This window comes from Strigops habroptila, chromosome 11, assembly GCF_004027225.2.
Source record: "Strigops habroptila isolate Jane chromosome 11, bStrHab1.2.pri, whole genome shotgun sequence".
Taxonomy (NCBI): domain Eukaryota; kingdom Metazoa; phylum Chordata; class Aves; order Psittaciformes; family Psittacidae; genus Strigops; species Strigops habroptila.
The window spans coordinates 31559430-31578116 of NC_046360.1; the positions used below are offsets into that span (position 1 = coordinate 31559430).

At 39.4% G+C, this 18687-nt stretch overlaps 1 protein-coding gene across 2 annotated transcripts; it reads left to right on the forward strand.

Moving 5' to 3' along the window:
• The first annotated feature begins 46 nt into the window (after positions 1-46).
• On the forward strand, positions 47-18200 carry TMF1 (TATA element modulatory factor 1). Of its 2 annotated transcripts, XM_030502195.1 has the most exons (17): positions 47-351; positions 2799-4039; positions 5722-5825; positions 6719-6845; positions 7787-7892; positions 8527-8669; positions 9121-9287; positions 9439-9595; positions 10085-10177; positions 10782-10938; positions 11180-11372; positions 11692-11761; positions 11845-11937; positions 12784-12894; positions 13534-13680; positions 14120-14245; positions 15120-18200. In XM_030502195.1, the coding sequence occupies exons 1-17, from the start codon at positions 210-212 to the stop codon at positions 15261-15263; spliced, it is 3321 nt and encodes a 1106-aa protein (XP_030358055.1). In that variant the 5' UTR covers positions 47-209; the 3' UTR covers positions 15264-18200. The 2 variants fall into 2 exon arrangements, 1 of the variants encoding a protein (XP_030358055.1); XR_003993869.1 differs by lacking the exons at positions 13534-13680; positions 14120-14245; positions 15120-18200 and having other exon boundaries at positions 11845-12119.
• Positions 18201-18687: the final 487 nt, after the last annotated feature.

Genomic DNA, 18687 nt, shown 5'->3' on the forward strand with positions numbered 1-18687 from the left:
CCCCCGCCATCCAGCAGCCTGGCCCCGCCTCTCGTGACGCGCGGCGGCCGGAGCGCGGCTGCGCGCGGCCTTGTTTGCGACGTGGAGCCCAGCGGCCGGGGCCGCCTCCGCTGCCTGCCCCGAGCCCGAGGCCGCGGGCCCCGCCGCCGCTCTGCTTGTGGCCCGGTGCTGCCGCCGCCGCCGCCGTGCGGGCCCGGGCGGCGCGGAGGATGAGCTGGTTCAACGCCTCGCAGCTGTCCACCTTCGCCAAGCAGGCGCTGTCGCAGGCCCAGAAGTCCATCGACCGGGTGCTGGACATCCAGGCTGAGGAGAGCCCCTGGCCCGACGCCGTCATCCCCGACTACGGAGACGGTGAGTGTGTGCGGCGGGCGGCCCAATCCGTGCCCCAGACCCCCGTGTGGGGCGGCCCGACCCATCTTCCCCCCGCAGCGGGGCGGCGCCGGCTCCTTCCTTCCTTCCCTCCTTTCTCCCCTCGGCCCCGCGGGGGGCTGCCCTGGTGCGGGTCTTACCGGCCCGAGGCCGTTCTGCAGCGCCTGGGGGACGCCTCTCACAGGCGAGGGGGGGATAACGCTGACAGCAAGCGGAGAAAGCCGCAGCACAGGCCATATCTGGCTGTTGTCACCTGTGTCATGCTGTTGTTGCATAGGCAGCGCTGTGCTTCATACATGTATTTCTCAAGGTGGTATTTTTTCTTTGCTGAGGGACTAATAGGTGTTAAAACCCGCTCAGTTAGTAAAAAAAGGGAAATCATGCCCTTTCTGAGGCGTGCATGGGTTTTTTCTTTGTGACAGGGAGAACAGAGTAAAAGCTGAAAGTCTGGTCCCTCTAAACTAAATGAAGTTTCCACTTTTTGTGGTGTTAAGTTCATAATTCTCCAACATCTGTAGAAAGGAATGTGTTGGTGGAAGAATTGTCATGGCTTGGTTATGAGGAAGTGTCTCCTTTGTATGTGTGCTGATGTAGGGCCTGAAAAAAATGACCAGTCCTGAACTGCTGCTTGGAAATGAAAGCAAAAAAGGGCCCTCTCCTTAGGAACTTTTTTGTACTTTAAAGATAAGAATGAATAAAGAAAAGGATGGAAAACCAGGTCATCTGGAATCAGTGTCTGTTGCAGCTGTATCTAGAACAAATGTATGTATTTGTAGGAGGAGGCTATTTCCAGGTATACCCATAGCAGAATTAGAGTTCTGAAAATTGAAAGCTGTAACAACCAAAAGTGTTTTCCGGGCTGGTTTTATGTCTTTGTCCCTTTGCGGGAGCAAGGACTTGGCAGTCACTTCAGTAATCCAAAGTCATCTTAAATGACAGGAATTGTTTATAGAAGGCTGTGTTGTGATTAGTTTCTTAAAACCTTAGACTTGTCTAAACCAGTTTTAAACTTAGTAGTTCTGTAATTCATAAGGAAAGCAGCAAAGAGGAGTCTGCATCTGTTCTTAAGGGAAAACATCTTTGTTTTTAAAAGAAGTCAAAATGTATTTGGAGTGTTGCAGTTCACTCACAGGGCTTTTTCTGAAGCTATTGAATCATGGACAAGGTAGTAATAAATAAGATGTTTGTAGTATTTTTGGCAGTGAGAGCAGTAATTATCTGAATTTGAGATCTTGAGGCCAACAGCTATCAACAGTTTCTGACAGTGGTAGTCTGCTTTAAGTATTATAATTTGGTGGGTTTTAATAGATGCTGCTGTATAAAGTGAGCTTATTTTGAAGTAGCCTGTAGTATGTTATCCAGATTATGTTTGTAGGTACAAAATCAAATTGGATATTATATTTTGATTTATCTTTATTACTTGGGATGCTGCTGAAATTTGATGCTGAAATTCTTATTATCCTTGCTGTTGACAAGTCCTGGAAAACGCGCAAGAAATACAATAATAGGAACTGTTGATGTTGGCTTGGGGCAGCTTCAGAACTAACCAGTTTGGTATTTCTCCACAGGAGAACAAAACTATCATCTTAGCTGGGCTGCTGACTGTGTGTTGTCAGCTTCATGCTCTTGCTTGGTTTGTGAGGAAAAACATGAAGCCTGACACAAACTGAAAGGGCAAGAACCCTTCTTATAGAGTAAATTCTACAAATATTTAAAGCTTTCCCCCCCCCCCCCATGTTTTCCGTAATGGTGTGCAAAGTGTTTGTCTGTGTTATCTGCTACTGGCAGATAACTTTTAAGTACTACTAGTTGTTTTGTCCTTTTGCAATCTGTGTAATTCTCTATTTTTAAACTCTAGTTTTTCAGCCTGTTTTGCCTAGCCTCCTCTCACTGCAGGGAGCAGGAGGCCACATTCCCTTTCTCTTGTTCCCTTTGCAAAGGAAATTCTTGCTTTCTGTGCCCAAATAGGCTTCAGACTTGCCCTTACAGCTTTAGGAATGCTCTGCGGGCTTGTTTCACCTTCCCAGACACTTATCTCCATCTTCCTTCTGAAATCCTCGCTCTTGGATTTACTGTAATTGTTTACAGTGTAATTTGTGTATGGTTTCTTTCTGCCTTTGCTTAAATTACTGCTTAACAGGGAGTGAGCAAGTTGGTTCCATTCAGGTCCTACTTTCTAGAGGTGTCTCTGACCACCTCAAGTCTAAGAATTACTTTGTGTCTCCCTTAAGCTTCTTTTGCTTTGTTTAAAAATCAGTTCCAAGCTTTGTAAGGAAGTAGTAATGAAAATTATGCTGATTATGATGATTTATAATATTCATTTGAAGTTACATGATATCAAAACCATGTTTTTTCTGAATCTAAAATGACAAATACTGAAAAATATTATTTTGAGTGTTCTTGGCCTTTCTCTTTTTTTACTGTTTTAGGAACAAATTCGCTCATAAGTGGAGGATGGGATACATCTTCCTGGGGCTTAAGTTCAAATGCAGAACCACAGAATCAGCCAGTATCACCAACAGCAATCACTAAGCCAGTGAGGAGGACGGTAGTAGATGAATCTGAAAACTTCTTCAGTGCCTTTCTCTCTCCGACAGACGTTCAGAGCATACAGAAAAATCCAGTGGTGTCCAAACCTCCAGCCAAATCACAGCGACCCAAAGAGGAGGTGAAAAGCACTTTAAAGGAGTCTGAGCACCCCAGTCAGGTGGAAGTACCAGTGACGACAGAGGTAGAAGTGAAGGATTCGTCTGTAGCTGGCCTAGAGGACTTGAAAAGCCTTGATATTCCCAAGGAGAAATTAGAAGAGAATTCCGTGCTTGAATCTAACGCTAAGCATGAAGAAAGCACAAATGAAGTTGCTGACAAAAAGGTGTCTGGTCTGAATTTGGAAGTACCTGAAGATGCTTTAAATGAAAAATCCACTGTAGGAGTGGATGGAACAGGAGGTGCACCAGATAGCACTTTGCAGCCTCTTAATGCAGGTACAAAAGACACGGGTTTGGAAACCAGGGAGCGAAAGACTGAGGACAGGCAAAGCAATACACCCTCACCTCCCGTTAGCACTTTCTCCTCGGGGACATCCACAACTAGTGATATTGAAGTTCTGGACCATGAAAGTGTAATAAGTGAGAGCTCAGTAAGTTCGAGACAAGAAGCTGCAGATTCAAAATCCAGTCTCCATCTAATGCAAACATCATTTCAGCTTTTATCTACATCTGCCTGTGCAGATTATAATCGGTTAGATGACTTTCAAAAAATGACCGAGAGCTGCTGCTCCTCTGATGCTTTTGAAAGAATTGATTCCTTTAGTGTACAGTCTTTAGATAGTAGAAGTGTAAGTGAAATAAATTCAGATGATGAGTTATCGGGCAGGGCTTCTGCTTCAGCATCTGTCGCTGTCAGCCCGTCTGCGCCAAAGACAGAAACGGTCGATGCCCTGAAAAATAAATCTGAAAACTTGAATGATGCTCCTGTTTTACATGCTGAGGAAGCTGAGATGGAAGAGAGCGGGAGAAGCGCGACCCCTGTTAACTCTGAGCAGCCAGATGTTTTGGTTGCTGCTGTGCAAACTGCTGAAGAACAGGTTGTGAAAGAGGAGACAGAGCCGCAGCTGGATGCTGCTGATAAAGTGTCAGAAGAGGACACTGAAAATCAAGAGCTCAAAAAGGTAACTGCAAAACATGTTTTGCAAACACGCTCTTTAATTACAAATGAAACTCCTATCTTACACAGGTATTAGCTGTATCTTATTTGAAGGAATTAATTGATGCTGAACTACCTTACCTTGTAGAAAACTGTCCTTGATAGTCTGAATAGTGGATTAATACTGGTGAATTTCTCATCAGATTATTTTGGTTTCACCTAATCTGTCTAGTTGTCATTGTTGTGTATTGTGAATAACACTAGCAAACGGGAAGCCTTGATAGGCCAAATGTGTTATTTTAATTCTTTGGTGTGAGAGGTGGAGGAGATTCCGTGAAGTATTTAGATTTGAATTATGAAACTACAAGCCTTGAGGATTTCAGCAGTAACCAAGATAATATTTTGTAAGCACTTTTTCCCCCCCTCCAAGACTTAACAAACTGTCAAAATCTGGTTACATTGCAGGAGCATTATGCATGTTCTTCAAGGATAGCAGTGATAAGTATAAATAAGACCTTTTTACTGGTAAATTGATGTTTGCTTTTAGCAGAAATAATCTTTACTTTTAAAAAGAAGGTATCACAGGCTTTTTAATGAAGAAGATAAGCATAGTTTATCTTATAGTTTATAAGGATAGTGAGTAGATTAAAAGGAATTTGTATGGGTAGTTTAGATAGACAACTAGAAATGTGACAAAGTAGGATACTCAAGTGTATGGGAGGCTAAACTAGAGCTTTGAAGCAGTCAATGTGTTTTGTCCAGTTCTGCCAGTGTATTGTGTGCACTATCTTTCTTCCATTTCCTTTGTCACCTTCCTGTCCCTCTATTCCTGTTTTTAATTCCTGAGCTCCTTTGACCTGTGTCTTGCTCTGTTCCTTTGCATTTTGCTTTGCTCACAGTCTGTGTGCCTAATGTGTGGCACGGATGGCCTTGCCCTATAGGCATGTTTGCAATACTGATGCTGTTTCTGGTAGTAATAAGGGAAAAGCAATTGTTTATGGGAGTTCATAAAACTCCAATGTAATCTGTGTTTTAAGGAAAGCATTTTTTGTGTGTAAATTATGCAGAATGTCAGTGTAAATTCCTTAGGGAACTCCAAAGCCATGGACAGTTACCCCTAAGTTTTCCTAACTTAAATGGTTATACATTGTGGGTAGTAGTGATAATGGGCCACAGTAAAGTCTGTCTTTCAGTGGCCATATGAAGCTACGCTTAGAGAATATGTTTCATTTGTTTGTATATTTGCATGTATGTCTGTGTTATTTCTCTACACTTAGCTTTACAAAATCTGGTATTAAGAAATTATATTGATGATGTGAGCTAAGAGCTCTTGACCCTGAAAGTTTTCTTCCCTCATCTGATGCTGTTTTGCTGCTCTGCGCTAACATCTCACAGAAGAGACCTTCCATAAATTATTCTGTGATTCTGTAAAGAGTGGCATAAGGAGCACTGGGAGTCTTAATGGTTAATATTAGCTATAGTTGTAATATAGGCTGTGTTGTGTTTAGATATTGCTTAGTTCTAAATTAATGTGGCAAAACCAACATGGTAATCTTCAGTGACTTTTACCTCAAATTCCTAAAAATATTGACAAGTTCAGCTTTAAATAGTTTTGGGAGGGAGTGGTGGGGGGAAAGGGGAAGCCTGCCCCTCTTATGTTTTAATTGTCCCATTCATCTGATCTTTATCTGTAAAAACATTGTCCAGATGATTGATTCATTAACTGAGAAACTGGAGAAGAGGGAAATACAGTTATTAAGTACTAGTAAAGAAAAGGCACGCCTGGAAGAAGCTTATGATAACCTAAAAGAGTAAGTATGAAAATATACACAGTAGTGGGTGTAACTGTAACTTTACTGTAATGCAATCACTACACAATATTGTAAACCAAGTAGTTGTATGACTAGAACAAAGTTTGCGAGGGATGTGCACTCTTTGGGAAAGGTGGAAATAATGATTGCATGTGATGTGATGGGATTTTTTTTTTTTAAAGACACATTATTTCTTGAGGCCAAAATCTGTTTTGGGAAGAGGCTAGTGAAAGGTTTTTCAGTAAATAAGCAGTAGGAATGACAAACAGATGTGTAGACCCAGGCTTGGTTCTTAATAAAGGTCTTTGTTTTAAGACTAGATTCAGCTATTAAGGGAGACTGACTTTTCTGATACAGATGGATGAACCTGATTTACTAAGTAATTTGTTGACTAAAATATAGGCAGTGGGAGTGTGGTAGAAGGGCTGGTTGTAGGGAAAAACCCAAATTGGTTATTTAATTCAGTTAAAATTAAAAGGGAAAATAAAAGTTGGGTTTACCAGTTTACTGATCAAATATCAAGTTTAGAAACATACAGATAATATGTGAAGGTATCACTTAATGACTAAATTGCTCTTAACTTAAAAATACATTTAATCATTTGCCTTGTATATGATCCACACTATGGTTAATCAGAAAGAACTTGATTAAGGGGCAAAACATTTAAGATAAATAAAACATGTAATTGTTTTCATGGGTAAATTACTGAATTACTACAAATCTTTGATTAGTACTTCTGATATGGATGTGGGGTTTTTTGGCTTCTGGTTAACATGTAAAACAAAAGCATCAAACAAAACACATTTATAAATGTATTTAGGACAACCTGTTGCAAACTGCTTGGAATGTCCCATAACCGTGCAACTGTTCTGAAATGTGAATTTTAAATGTAGTGAAATGTTTAGAATGAAAGAAGAGAGCAGTAGCCTTTCATCTCTCAAAGAGGAGTTTGCTCAGCGGATCGCAGATGCTGAGAAGAAGCTCCAGCTGGCATGCAAAGAAAGAGATGCAGCTAAAAAGGTAATTCGGCTTCTTTGTGAAATTACTGGTTTTGTTTTAGAACACACTTAAATTTCTTGAGGTAAATTAATAAAAAATTAAGCTAGGGAAAAGCATGACACCACCAGGTGCTGTCTTATGGTATTAGTAACTACTATAAGCTGATTCTGGCCTCCCCCAGGCTGCTTGTTGTTTCCTTGTGTTGACACATAAATTCTTGCAGCTGTGTTGTGAACCAAGTTAAGGAACACAGTGAAGTCAAAGTTAGCCTGGTTTTGGAAAAAGGTTTAGCGTCTGCTCTCATTTACCTTGTACCTGTAAATGCATTTGCACTGGGGTGAGGGAGAAGAATGGCTTGGGGATGTGGAGAGGTCGAAAAGAATGGGACTGGCTTCTTTAGAGGATTAACTGGTAGGAAAATTAAAGACTGGTGACAGATTGGTTTGGAATGAGCAAAGAAGTCAGCAGCAGCAATGTTTATAGAGTTTAAATGTTCTTGACCTGGTATGACAGTATTACATTTCTCTAGCTTATTGCTAGTCTGCAAAAAGCAAACTCCAATCTGCAACTGGAAAAAAACTCATTTTTAACAGTTGCTTGGTCACTGTTTATGTCGCTGTGTTGGCACAGTAGTACGTTGAAATACAAAAATGATCTGATACTTCTGTGCGAATATAAGTTTGTTTTTACTGTATTGTGAAATGGAAGGAGGAGTTGGAACAAATTATACAGAGAATTTACAGAGTCTCAATTCTTGGAGGCTTTAAAACTTGATGGAATAACGCTTTGAGCCATCTGGTTTGATCAGATAATCTGCAGAGTTCCCTTCCAGCCTAAATTGTTTTCAGAGAAAAGCCTTTTGAGAGGAAGTGGAGAAACAAAACGTGATCAGTAACTTACTGTGTGCTTCTCCCTAAATGTATTTTAATAAATGATCCTAAGTATTTTATCCTATTATTTAGGAAATGAAGACTGTTAAAGAAGAATTGGCTACTAGACTTAATACCAATGAAACTTCTGAAATGCTGAAAGAAAAAGAAGAGCAAATCAAAGGATTAATGGAAGAAGGTGAGAATTAAAGTATTTTAATAGTAAAAATTTGTAGAGTATTTTGCGATGTTCTGCCTTCACATATGAGCATCCTTTATGTGGGGAAAAACACAACCTGTGAAGCATGTTAGATGTTTCTGAACATTTGAACCACCTAGTTAATAGCAAAGAGCAACGGGAGGGGTCTATCAAATACCGATGTCTAGGGGGTACTTCTTGCAGTGTGCATGAAAAGGTGCTGTCAGGTAAAACCAGTGTGCACTGCAACACTTCGTGTTCCATTCATCAGAAATGTAAGTAGGGCATTGTTCAAGGCATTTCTACAGTGTCTCCCTTAAAACCTTTTAATTTTGGAAGTAAAATACAGTCACTAAATGAAAAGGCCATTTGGGTTTTTTTTTTTCTGACAACGATGCTTTACTTTCAAAGGCTTTAACTGCCCATCCTATCTCACTGTAGCTTAGTGCAGCAAGGTCATCTTGGGGATAAGGTAGATTTAAAATGTAAGAACTTGTGTGGAAAAATGCAAAAGTATTTCCATACACATTTGGTTATTATTTTCGTGGGACTGAAGAGCAGGGGGAGGTGTGAGTAAAGAGAGTTCGTAGAATAACAACAATGTGCACTAGCTTGATGTTAACTTTCTTCACAGGGGAAAAGCTTTCCAAACAGCAGCTGCACAATTCCAACATTATTAAGAAATTAAGAGCCAAAGAGAAAGAGAGAGAAAATATTAACACAAAACAGAACAAAAAGATTAAGGAGATGGAAGAGGAGTTGCAGCATTTAAAACAGGCGAGAGATTTGTTTCTTTTGGGTTTGTTGGGGTTTTAAGCTTTTTCTGTGATCTTCAGAGTAGCCCGTTGGAGGAGGTTCTTGGTTGAGATTGTTTTGTTTTCTGGGAGACTTCTCTATTTCATATTATTGGAACACTGGGGTGTGATCTCTGTGTGTATTTTCAGAGCAGTATAAAACTGAGGTCATCTGTATCTTTCCAGCTGCTTGTTTGCACTTGCACTGCTGGTTATCAGGTGGGCTGACCAGATTCAGTACATGAAATTTTAGTTGGAAAACCTATACCAGAAAAATTTGGGCAGGTTTTTTTTGCTTGGTTAGTGATTGAATCAAGACCTTACAAGCAGCAGACCCAGTCTGACAACTACCACAGCTGACATTGTCCTTGGTTGGTATTGTCTACCCTTTGTACTGGGATTAGTCTCATGCTGCTTGTTTGCACTCTTAATAGGTGCTTGATGGCAAGGAAGAGCTTGAGAAGCAACATCGGGACAGCATTAAACAACTGAACAGTGTTGTAGAGCGACAAGAAAAAGATCTTGCTAAACTTCAGACGGAAGTGGGAGACCTTGAAGAACGGAACAGAAGTGTCCAGGCAGCACTTGACAGCGCATATAAGTAAGCAAATATTTGTGTGCTTTTCTTCAACCATATATTCAGCTTCTTTGTGAAATGTAAATATTTAACAAAGCTATTTACGAAGTCACTGTTGGCATTGTGTAAACTGTAAATTCATTGGTTTGTTTTGACTTGTTTTTTTCCTCCACAGGGAACTTGCAGATCTTCATAAAGCTAATGCTACAAAGGACAGTGAGGCACAAGAAGCAGCCCTAAGTCGGGAAATGAAGGCAAAAGAAGAGCTTGGGTTAGCTCTGGAGAAGGCCCAGGAGGAGGCTCGTCAGCAGCAAGAAGCTTTGGCAATTCAGGTGGGTCTCAAATACAGTGGATAAAACTTTGTCATTGAAGAAATGAATGTTCCCATCGTGTGTGCGTCTGACGTAATGAACCAGATACAATATAAGGTGGAACTCGTTTTGTGTACTTAGCAAATACCCAGTGGATTTCTTTGCTGTGAACTTGTTCAGTCTTTAGTGGTAGTTGTGCTAAGCTTTAAATGTTAATTTTATTTAAAAATACATTTAATTTTACTTGTCTAAATGAAATTACTTTGACAGGCTCTATGTTAAATTTGTAGTGCTCTTACCATGATGCAAAGTTCAAAGCATTTAGTTAGACAAAATTTTTAGTAGTAGATACATCTGTGTAACTATTTATGTGCATGCAAAACTTAAGCCTTTACCTTGTAAACATACATAACCTGTCTGACAGTGATTAAAATGGTACAGGACTGTAGCAACGAATAGGTGGTACTATAACTTGTGGAAGAGAGTAGTGACAATGTCTTGTTTATTTAGGTGGCGGACCTGAGGCTGGCGCTGCAACGCGCAGAACAGCAGGCAGCAAGAAAAGAAGACTATTTACGCCAGGAAATTGGTGAACTACAACAGGTACTATAGCAAATAGATGGTCCGAAATTGTATCTGCAAGGAGGGCTTCTAAAAACTGAAAATAAAATAGCCTGAAAGAGAGGCTTTGTTTTCCTGGTTACCTGTGGTATTTGTCCTTTGTAGCACAACAATAAAAATGTTAAAGGAAATGTTGTTTTAATCACATAGTGAAAAAAAAATCATATTGTTTTATGATGCCTCATGAATGGAATGCTGTCCTTTTAGTATAAGCTGTTATGTTTGTCATAGGCCTCTACAATTGCTAGCAAATATGTTTTGAATGACTCTTCAGCTGCTTCTTAAGAATATTTTTACTGTCCTTGACTTCCAGAAAATAGATTGTTGCCAAAATGTTTCAACTGATATCCAGAGGGCTGGATATTTCTGGGCTGTTGCTCCATCATGTGTCTAAAAGTATTAAGCTTACCTCTTGGAATTTCACACTTTATTGAGTTTGAACAAACGGATTTTTAAACGTAAAGCAATTGTAAAGCATTAATTTTAGAATGTAAAGCAACTGCTTTATGTTTAGCTGAATTCTGTATCCATCTTTCAATCCATCATATGATTTTAAAGCTCAAATATAATTAATCTGTGATTTCAGAGACTCCAAGAAGCAGAGAGCCGGAACCAAGAACTAAGTCAAAGTGTTACGTCTGCTACACGGCCGCTTCTCCGGCAGATAGAAAATCTGCAAGCCACGTTGGGAGCACAAACGTCTGCATGGGAAAAGCTGGAAAAGAACCTTTCTGACAGACTTGGTAAGATGTTTTTAGCTTTTACTGAACTGTGAGGCTCTTGATGAAGATGTGAGATGGCTGAAGGTAACTGAAAAGGGCTTAACACTTGCCCAAAGTGCAGATGGTCGATCAGGAGAGATGAGCACAAAATCCTTTCCTGTAAGGAGATGGTGTGTGGGGTTTCTGTCAAGATTCTGGGACAGGTACTGTAGGTGTTTGATCAAAAAAGTTAAATTCTATGTTTTTCTTGACTTAATATTAGGTGAGTCTCAAACTCTTCTAGCAGCAGCTTCTGAGAGAGAACGGGCTGCTACAGAAGAACTTCTTTCTAATAAAATTCAGATGTCTTCTACTGAATCTCAGAATAGTCGTTTAAGGCAAGAAAATACACGCCTTCAGGCTCAGCTGGAAGTGGAGAGAAACAGATTGAAGAAGATGGAAAACGAAAACAGTAGGTGAGTTGCATTTTTGGTTAACAAATTATAGTGAAATGCAGTAATCCTTGTTTTGTGTAACCATCTGCATCAGATCTCTTTGCAAGTCAGAAAGCTTCATTCTTTTGAGCGCTGATATGACTATGCAAAGCATTGACCTCTGTTAATAAAGTTGCCCAACTTGTTAAGGGTATTTTGTTTTGAGCTAAAGATGGAAGCATGTTACTTTCATAATGTTTTAAAACCTTGAAGCTATTTTTATTTTAAAAGCATATGAATCTAAACTAAACAGAGAATGCTTATTTACTGACTTTCTCTGCCTCTTATTTCCTTAATGCAGGTATGAGGTTGAACTAGAAGGGCTCAAGGATGAGTATGCAAAAACCTTGGAAGATGCAAAGAAAGAAAAGGTATTGCCTACTTCAGCTTTAATCTATGTTATTGTTGAAGTCTGAGCTAGGAGGAGGTTAACAGCCTCTATTTCTTCTTGTAGACACTGCTGGCTACTCAGTTGGAAATGGAGAAGATGAAAGTTGAACAGGAAAGAAAGAAGGCACTTTATGTACAAGAAGCAGCAAAGGAGAAGGTACCAAAACCTAACATTTCAGTTCAATCTTATTGATACTGTAATTATTTTAGTAGATATCTGGAACCTGAAACTGTCACAAGCCGCAAAGTGCGCTTAGAGCAGTCGAGTGTGTACTGTCAGCCTGGGCTTTAAGGACTTGGCTGCATTCCTGCTTTGTGTTTCACGTGACTGTGTATAAGGTACTTACATGCTTTCCAGCTAAGTCACAAGTTACAGAGCAGTCCTCAATAGTCAGTAACTTTGTTACTGCTAATTAGCACTCGATACTTAAGTAAAACTGTTTGTGACTGGTTTTTACCATCTCCAGTTCTAAAATCTAGGTGCTTTATCCTTCAGAGGCTAGCATACTTTCAAATACTGCCAGTACAAAGAGGTTAATCTATTTGGAAGTATGTCAGCAAGGTATTAGTATGTGAGAAATCTTGGAATTTAATTCATAGAATTAAAAAAACCTCAAAGAAAATTATTAACATGCATTCTAAAAAGAGACATGCTTCTGGGTTTAGGACATTCCTGTCATAACTTTGGGCATACAAAACTGCCTCTGAATCTTCCCCGGCTACTTTAAAGAGAAATTCTTTTGGTGTGATTTGCAACTTCTGTCTTCATTTCCTGTTAAGAACTTGAACATAGGCTTTAAGTGTTTGTAGCACAGAAATTCTGCATTGTTGAACTTTCATATATTTTAGGGATGGGGGAAGGAGAAAGGTTATCTGTCACATTGTGTTCTGTGTGGTGGTGGTGGAAAAGGGCACTTTGTACTTTACAGAAACTGTCTTTCACCATCTTGTAACTATTACTTTTTATCTCACTGGTGATGTTTTGTGGATTTAATTTTTGAAGGATCGGAAGTCATTTACAATTGAAACAGTTTCGAGTACCCCAAGTATGTCACGCTCTAGTTCCATAAGTGGAGTTGACATGGCAGGACTTCAGACATCTTTCCTCTCTCAGGTATCATCTATGAATTTTATTGGCTTTTTTTTTTTTTGGACAGATTGCTTTCTTTCCTCATTAGGAAGTTTTATTACTGTAGAAAATGTATATTGACCTTAAACAAGGTAATTCCTATGCAGAAACATCTAAAACCTGCTTATGAGATGTCTGGTATTGTAAAACATCTGTGAAAGACAGTGTGAAACTACAGCTTTTATTGCAGAGTAATGTATTATATATGTGTTGGTGCTGAGATCTAGAAGATCTGAAAAACACTAGTTAGGAGTCAAATCAATTGGTTTATTTTTAGTAGCAATCCTGGCTTAGGGCATAACCCTGCTCTGAGGTGGTATCACTGACTGTTATGGTCTGTGTGAAGTCTGTTGCTTCTGCTGCTTTCCTGTGGATACAGTTATCAATGGCCACATCAAATGGCAGTTGTATAGGTGACACAACAACCTGCCAGTAAAGAGCTATCTCAAGTTGTACCTATTCACCTTAAGCTTTTGTTTTAAAAACAAACTTCAAGCATTGAAGCGCTTGCCTGGTAACAGTATAATTTTAAATCTTAAATGATGCAGTACTTCAGGACTAGGAAGATTTCAAAGTGTGCACATTTTTGTCTGATTTTAAGCTTCTCTAACCTTTTGTTTGTAGGATGATCCTCATGATCACTCCTTTGGGCCAATAGCTACTAGTGGGAGCAATCTTTATGATGCTATAAGGATGGGAGCAGGTTCAAGTATAATTGAAAACCTTCAATCCCAGCTAAAACTAAGAGAAGGAGAGATTTCACATCTACAGGTACTGTAGTTATTCTTACTTGACCAAACACAGGATTTGTAAGTATAAATACTAGTGTAACCAATATTATATTGCTGGATTTACATTAAAAAAGTTCAGTCCCTCTCCCCACAGCAGAGTGCATCACTCTTTCCCTTTCATGACAATTTTGTTATTACCATGTCCAGAACAGCCACTGGAGGTATGTGTAGGGATGAGCAAGAAAAGGACTTCTTGCTTCCTCTTTTGTTTTGGCAAGGACCTATCCAGAAAACTTAACTTGTCTATCTGCAAAAGAATGAATCCCAAACCACTGGTCAGATTTGAGAGTAAAGTGAGAGTGCTCCCAAGGTGCTGGCTTAAGAAAATGCCTTAATTACCGTATCAAAATACTTTGATGTGATGTTTTAGAAGTATGATAAATTCTTTCCTCCTCCTAATTGTTAAGTGTTTCTCTTAGCTGGAAATTGGAAACCTTGAGAAAACTCGATCAATAATGGCAGAAGAACTGGTTAAATTAACAAATCAAAATGATGAACTTGAAGAAAAAGTGAAGGAAATACCAAAACTACGTGCCCAGTTAAAGGTAATGTATTTCTGTTGGAAATCTGATGTGAAATTGGCATATTTGTAGTTGTGGTGTTTTCTTAGTAATACCCCTGTCAATTTAGGATTATATTCAAATCTGTCCTTGGTCATGGATGACTGAAGAGCCTGGGGGGTTTTTTATATAGTAGAATGTGAAAATGCCTCCTCCATGACTCGGTAGTCACTTGAAAATGCAGTTGTTAGAAATGTGTGCCGTGCATAAGATTGCATGTTCTATCAGGGAGAGAACTCTTTTTGTTTATCTCACTTAAGACATTTGTCTAGAAGTGGCCTTTTAGTAAAGGGGCTGCTTTGACTAATAGCATGGATTTATGAGAGATTGATGCAGAAGCTGAATGAGTGTGCAGTAGTGATACAGGTAATAGGACAGATATTTTAATCCTCTGAATGTGTAAGAACTTAAATTGAAATACTGGAAATAGTTTTGGAATAATTTTGGAGATTATAATTGTTTTATAAAAACAGAATATTAAATTTCCCAATGAAACACTTCACTAACTGTGGTTATTCCTGTAGTAAAACTCTTGGCTGTTTACTTACTGTTTTTATTGCTTATAGTAGTTGAACTTCAAGGTGCTTCGGTGTGTTCTCTGAAGCAGCACTAATTCTTTGTTGTCAAGGATCTTTGTCTTTGGAATGTCTTCCTTTTATATCTGGAGTATAAATCTAGGCATGTTCAGAGAGTGAAAGCATAAAGGGTTTTTTGAAGAGTTTACTCTATGCTTCACTGTGAAGTATTTATACTTTGATAACATAACACTACACTTGTTTTCCCTAGTAGTGTAAAACATTATCCTAGCAGCAACTTTGAAAAGTTGAAAAACAGTCAGATAACAAACATGTCCTTGCAGGATTTGGATCAAAGATACAACACAATTCTTCAGATGTATGGAGAGAAAGCAGAGGAAGCTGAAGAGCTCCGGCTAGACCTGGAAGATGTGAAAAACATGTACAAGACTCAGATAGATGAACTTTTAAAACAGAGACAAAATTAAGTCCTGCTGGAACTCTTTAACATTATATGATAACAGACTGTAAAGATAATTGTTTATATAAATGCTGAATTTAAATGTCCTGTAAAAACCCAACTGTATTATAGAAAATGTGGCTATATAATAGAGTTCATATGTTGACAAAAATCAATGCTTTAAGTGTCTTGTACTGTCTGCAGTTAAATTATTTGTACAATATTTAATTTCTTTCAGTCATCCCTTTATTTAAGTTTCTACTGAAGGGTGGGTCATTTTACTTGTAAACAGTAGCAGAAAGGATTGTTACTCATGGGACAGCACTGGAAGGCAGGGGTTTTACTAATGCAGCCCTTGATTCGTAAACTCTATACCTATGAAAATGACATAAGGAGTGTTTTCTTAATTGTTCTTAAGAGGAGTTTTTCTAAAACCTCATCAGTTAATTTTTAATAACAAAATAGCAGTGGCTTGCTGTCTGAAGCTGTCTGTGGATATTTTTATGACACCAGAACTCATACTTGCAACATCTGAACATGTTAGGATGATAATTCTCTGGTCTTGGCCAAATCAGATTAGTCTATTTTACTCTTAAGTCCTCTAAAGCAGAGCCTGAGGCTCAGATGAGACTATAAATTACAGCTTCATCTTGTATATTGCTTGTGTTGTCTCATGAGCTGTCTAGAGACAGCAGCTCTGCTTGTAACTCGAATGTGTTTAATTTTAGCATCAGAAAGCTGAACTATTCAATATTTATTCTAGATTTGGATGCTGATTTTTAACAGTAGTTAAAGACAGTTCAGAAGAATGCAGAAAATGAGAGTTATTTTTTCTTACTTGCTGCTGCTCTCATGGTTCCTTGTATATAAGTGGCAAGGTTTAAACTTACTGCAAAATCATACTGTGACTTAATATAGTTTTCAAACAAGTCTCTAGTGGCTGCAAAGTATTTCTCATGCTATTCCTTGAGCAAGGTATTGGTCAAATGTGGCTTGAAGTTTAGCTGCATTTTTGGTAATGTCTGAGGAAATGTTTGAATTGGACCCTTGGGAATGCTGAGAATCAGGGGAAGAAGCTTGCGTCTTCCTCCCTGCATTCCAGGCAGCAAATATTTAGCTGCAGAACTGTATCCATGATAGGTACTTGGATGAACTACTCAGCAGTCAAAATTCCTTGCTTATCATACCAGTACCTCTGCTGGGAGCGGGGTTTTTCACATCTGTGCAGGTTCTACTTTGTGTTAGAGAAGTCTATTCCTGCTTGTGTGTTCAGTGGCCTGAGAGAGAGGCAAAGGATGTGAATGATGGGAAATTGCTTCTGGAGAAAAGCTGCTCAGTAATATGATGTTTCTGTGGGTGTTGGGCATTTATTCATCACTGGGAGAACAGTCACTGAAGTTACAAGGGCAAGGGTATGTTCATGGAAAAGCCTAGTTCAGTTTGAGGTTCAGGCATTTATTCTGAAGATTTCAATAAATCAGAGAGCAAGAACACTAAAACTTGTCCAAATTCCCCATGTGTCATAGAAACTGTTTTTCTCTTCTTTTCATGGGGAGGTAGGAAAGAGCTGCCCTTTTATTGCCTTTGTTTCAGTTCTGGAAACCACAGTGGAACCGTTTTTCTTCTAAAAACTCAGAATTTAAGACTTTGCCTATTTGAAGCACAGTTGGTTGCTTTAAGTTTCAACTCCCACTCCCCCCAAAAAAAACCCAAACCCCACTCCATATAAAATCACTTGTTGGAACTTACTGATTTGCTGGGTGTTAGAATTATGATGTGCAAATATGAGATGTTCAGACTTTTCTTAAAAAACAAAACCAACTTTATATGATGCTCAAAGATTAGAAATCCTATTCAACTTTTATTACTGCAGTGAATCAATAAATTGCTGAGTTTGACCATTTTATTACAGTCTTGATAGACAAATAGAGCACTTAAAAGTTCAAAGGAATTTGATCTATTGCTGCCAGTGCTTTTGAAGGTAACATTTCCTGTGTAAGGTGTGAGTAGATACTCCTTTAGGGCTGACACCGGTGCAGTTGTCACTATCTTGGGTTTTCCAGAAGAGCTTAGGTAAATGGGAGACTTTAACATGCAGTCAGCATTAACTGGTTTAGATACAAAAGCGTTTGTCAGAGTACTAGATTTTTAAATTTTACAGAAGTAGATGTAAATAGCTGTATTGACTATTTTTTTGATTCTTACTCTCATTCAATGCAACCTTTACTTACACGTGAGAATCAGATAGCCTACGGTGTCTTAATCATCAAAGCCTTAGAGAACAAAGTGGTAACATAGACTTGTAAAATACTCTGGTTGAGTCATCCTTGGTATAAATTTTGTATGCTTGTTTTGAAGAAACATCAAGATTAATGTCTGTTTGGCCACCTTAAGGTCATTGCTACTACTGAGAATGCAAAAAGTAACATGCAAAATGAAAGGAGTTGGAATACTAATGTCTGCTTCTGTTTAAATTTATTGGTTTAGAATATTCCTTCTGAAAGCAACTAACTTATACCTCATTTTCACTGCATATGCAAGTGTGAAGAAATGCTATTTAAAGGATTACTCAGTATATACTTTGCAGAGAGGGCTTATTTCTCAGTCTGTGGGAGGTAATGGCAGGCCTCCGTTGGTGTCGGTGCATTTGGATGAGGTGTAGACTGCGCTGGTACTCGCTTCTCAGGGCACTGCTCCATCCTTGATGGATGCAGGAGACGATGTTCAAAATCCTACATGTCCATACGTGAGAGAGAGAGGGTTAGCTCTTCATTTTCTTTGTCCTGCTATAAGTTTGTTGCAATTCATGTACATATGTTTTACTAAGGGCTATAATGATCCCGAGTATGAAACAAAATGGGTTTGTCGCACGGTTAAATTGGACCCCTGGGTTTCTAGTTGTAAAATGTGTATAAAACTGTAAAAAGCATGGGGCAGGGTGAAATAAAACTTTGTGCTAAGAGTGTGCTCTGGTTCTCTTTGAGGAAAGACTTAAAAATAGTTTTGTGATGGGTGGGTGTGCACGAACGTGGTGGTATGAAAGGGGAATACCGCTCAAGTGAGAAGACAAATGCAGTTTGAATTTAGAATTACAAACGCCAGCGACACTCTTGTGGTGTCACAGGTGTTAAGGTGCGAGAGGCTGCACTGCAGTAAATGGGATTAAAGATAATGTGATATATAGACCGATTTCCTGTATTCAAGCAGGTCACCTTCGGAGCCGGCAGTATCGGTGCAGGAGGTCACCCCTTGTCCTCCTGCCGCAGCTGGGCGCTTGTCCCCTGTTTCCCACCTGTAAACGAGGGGAGAAGCGGTCCGTCCGGTGGTGGAAGGATCCCAACACCCGAGTGTTGGTGCCTGCGACCCCTGCGGCCCTTGTCAAAGCAGCGACCGAACAGAACGGTGAGCGAACTGCTGCGCGTTGGCAGCGCGGGAGCGGACCCCTGTGCCCG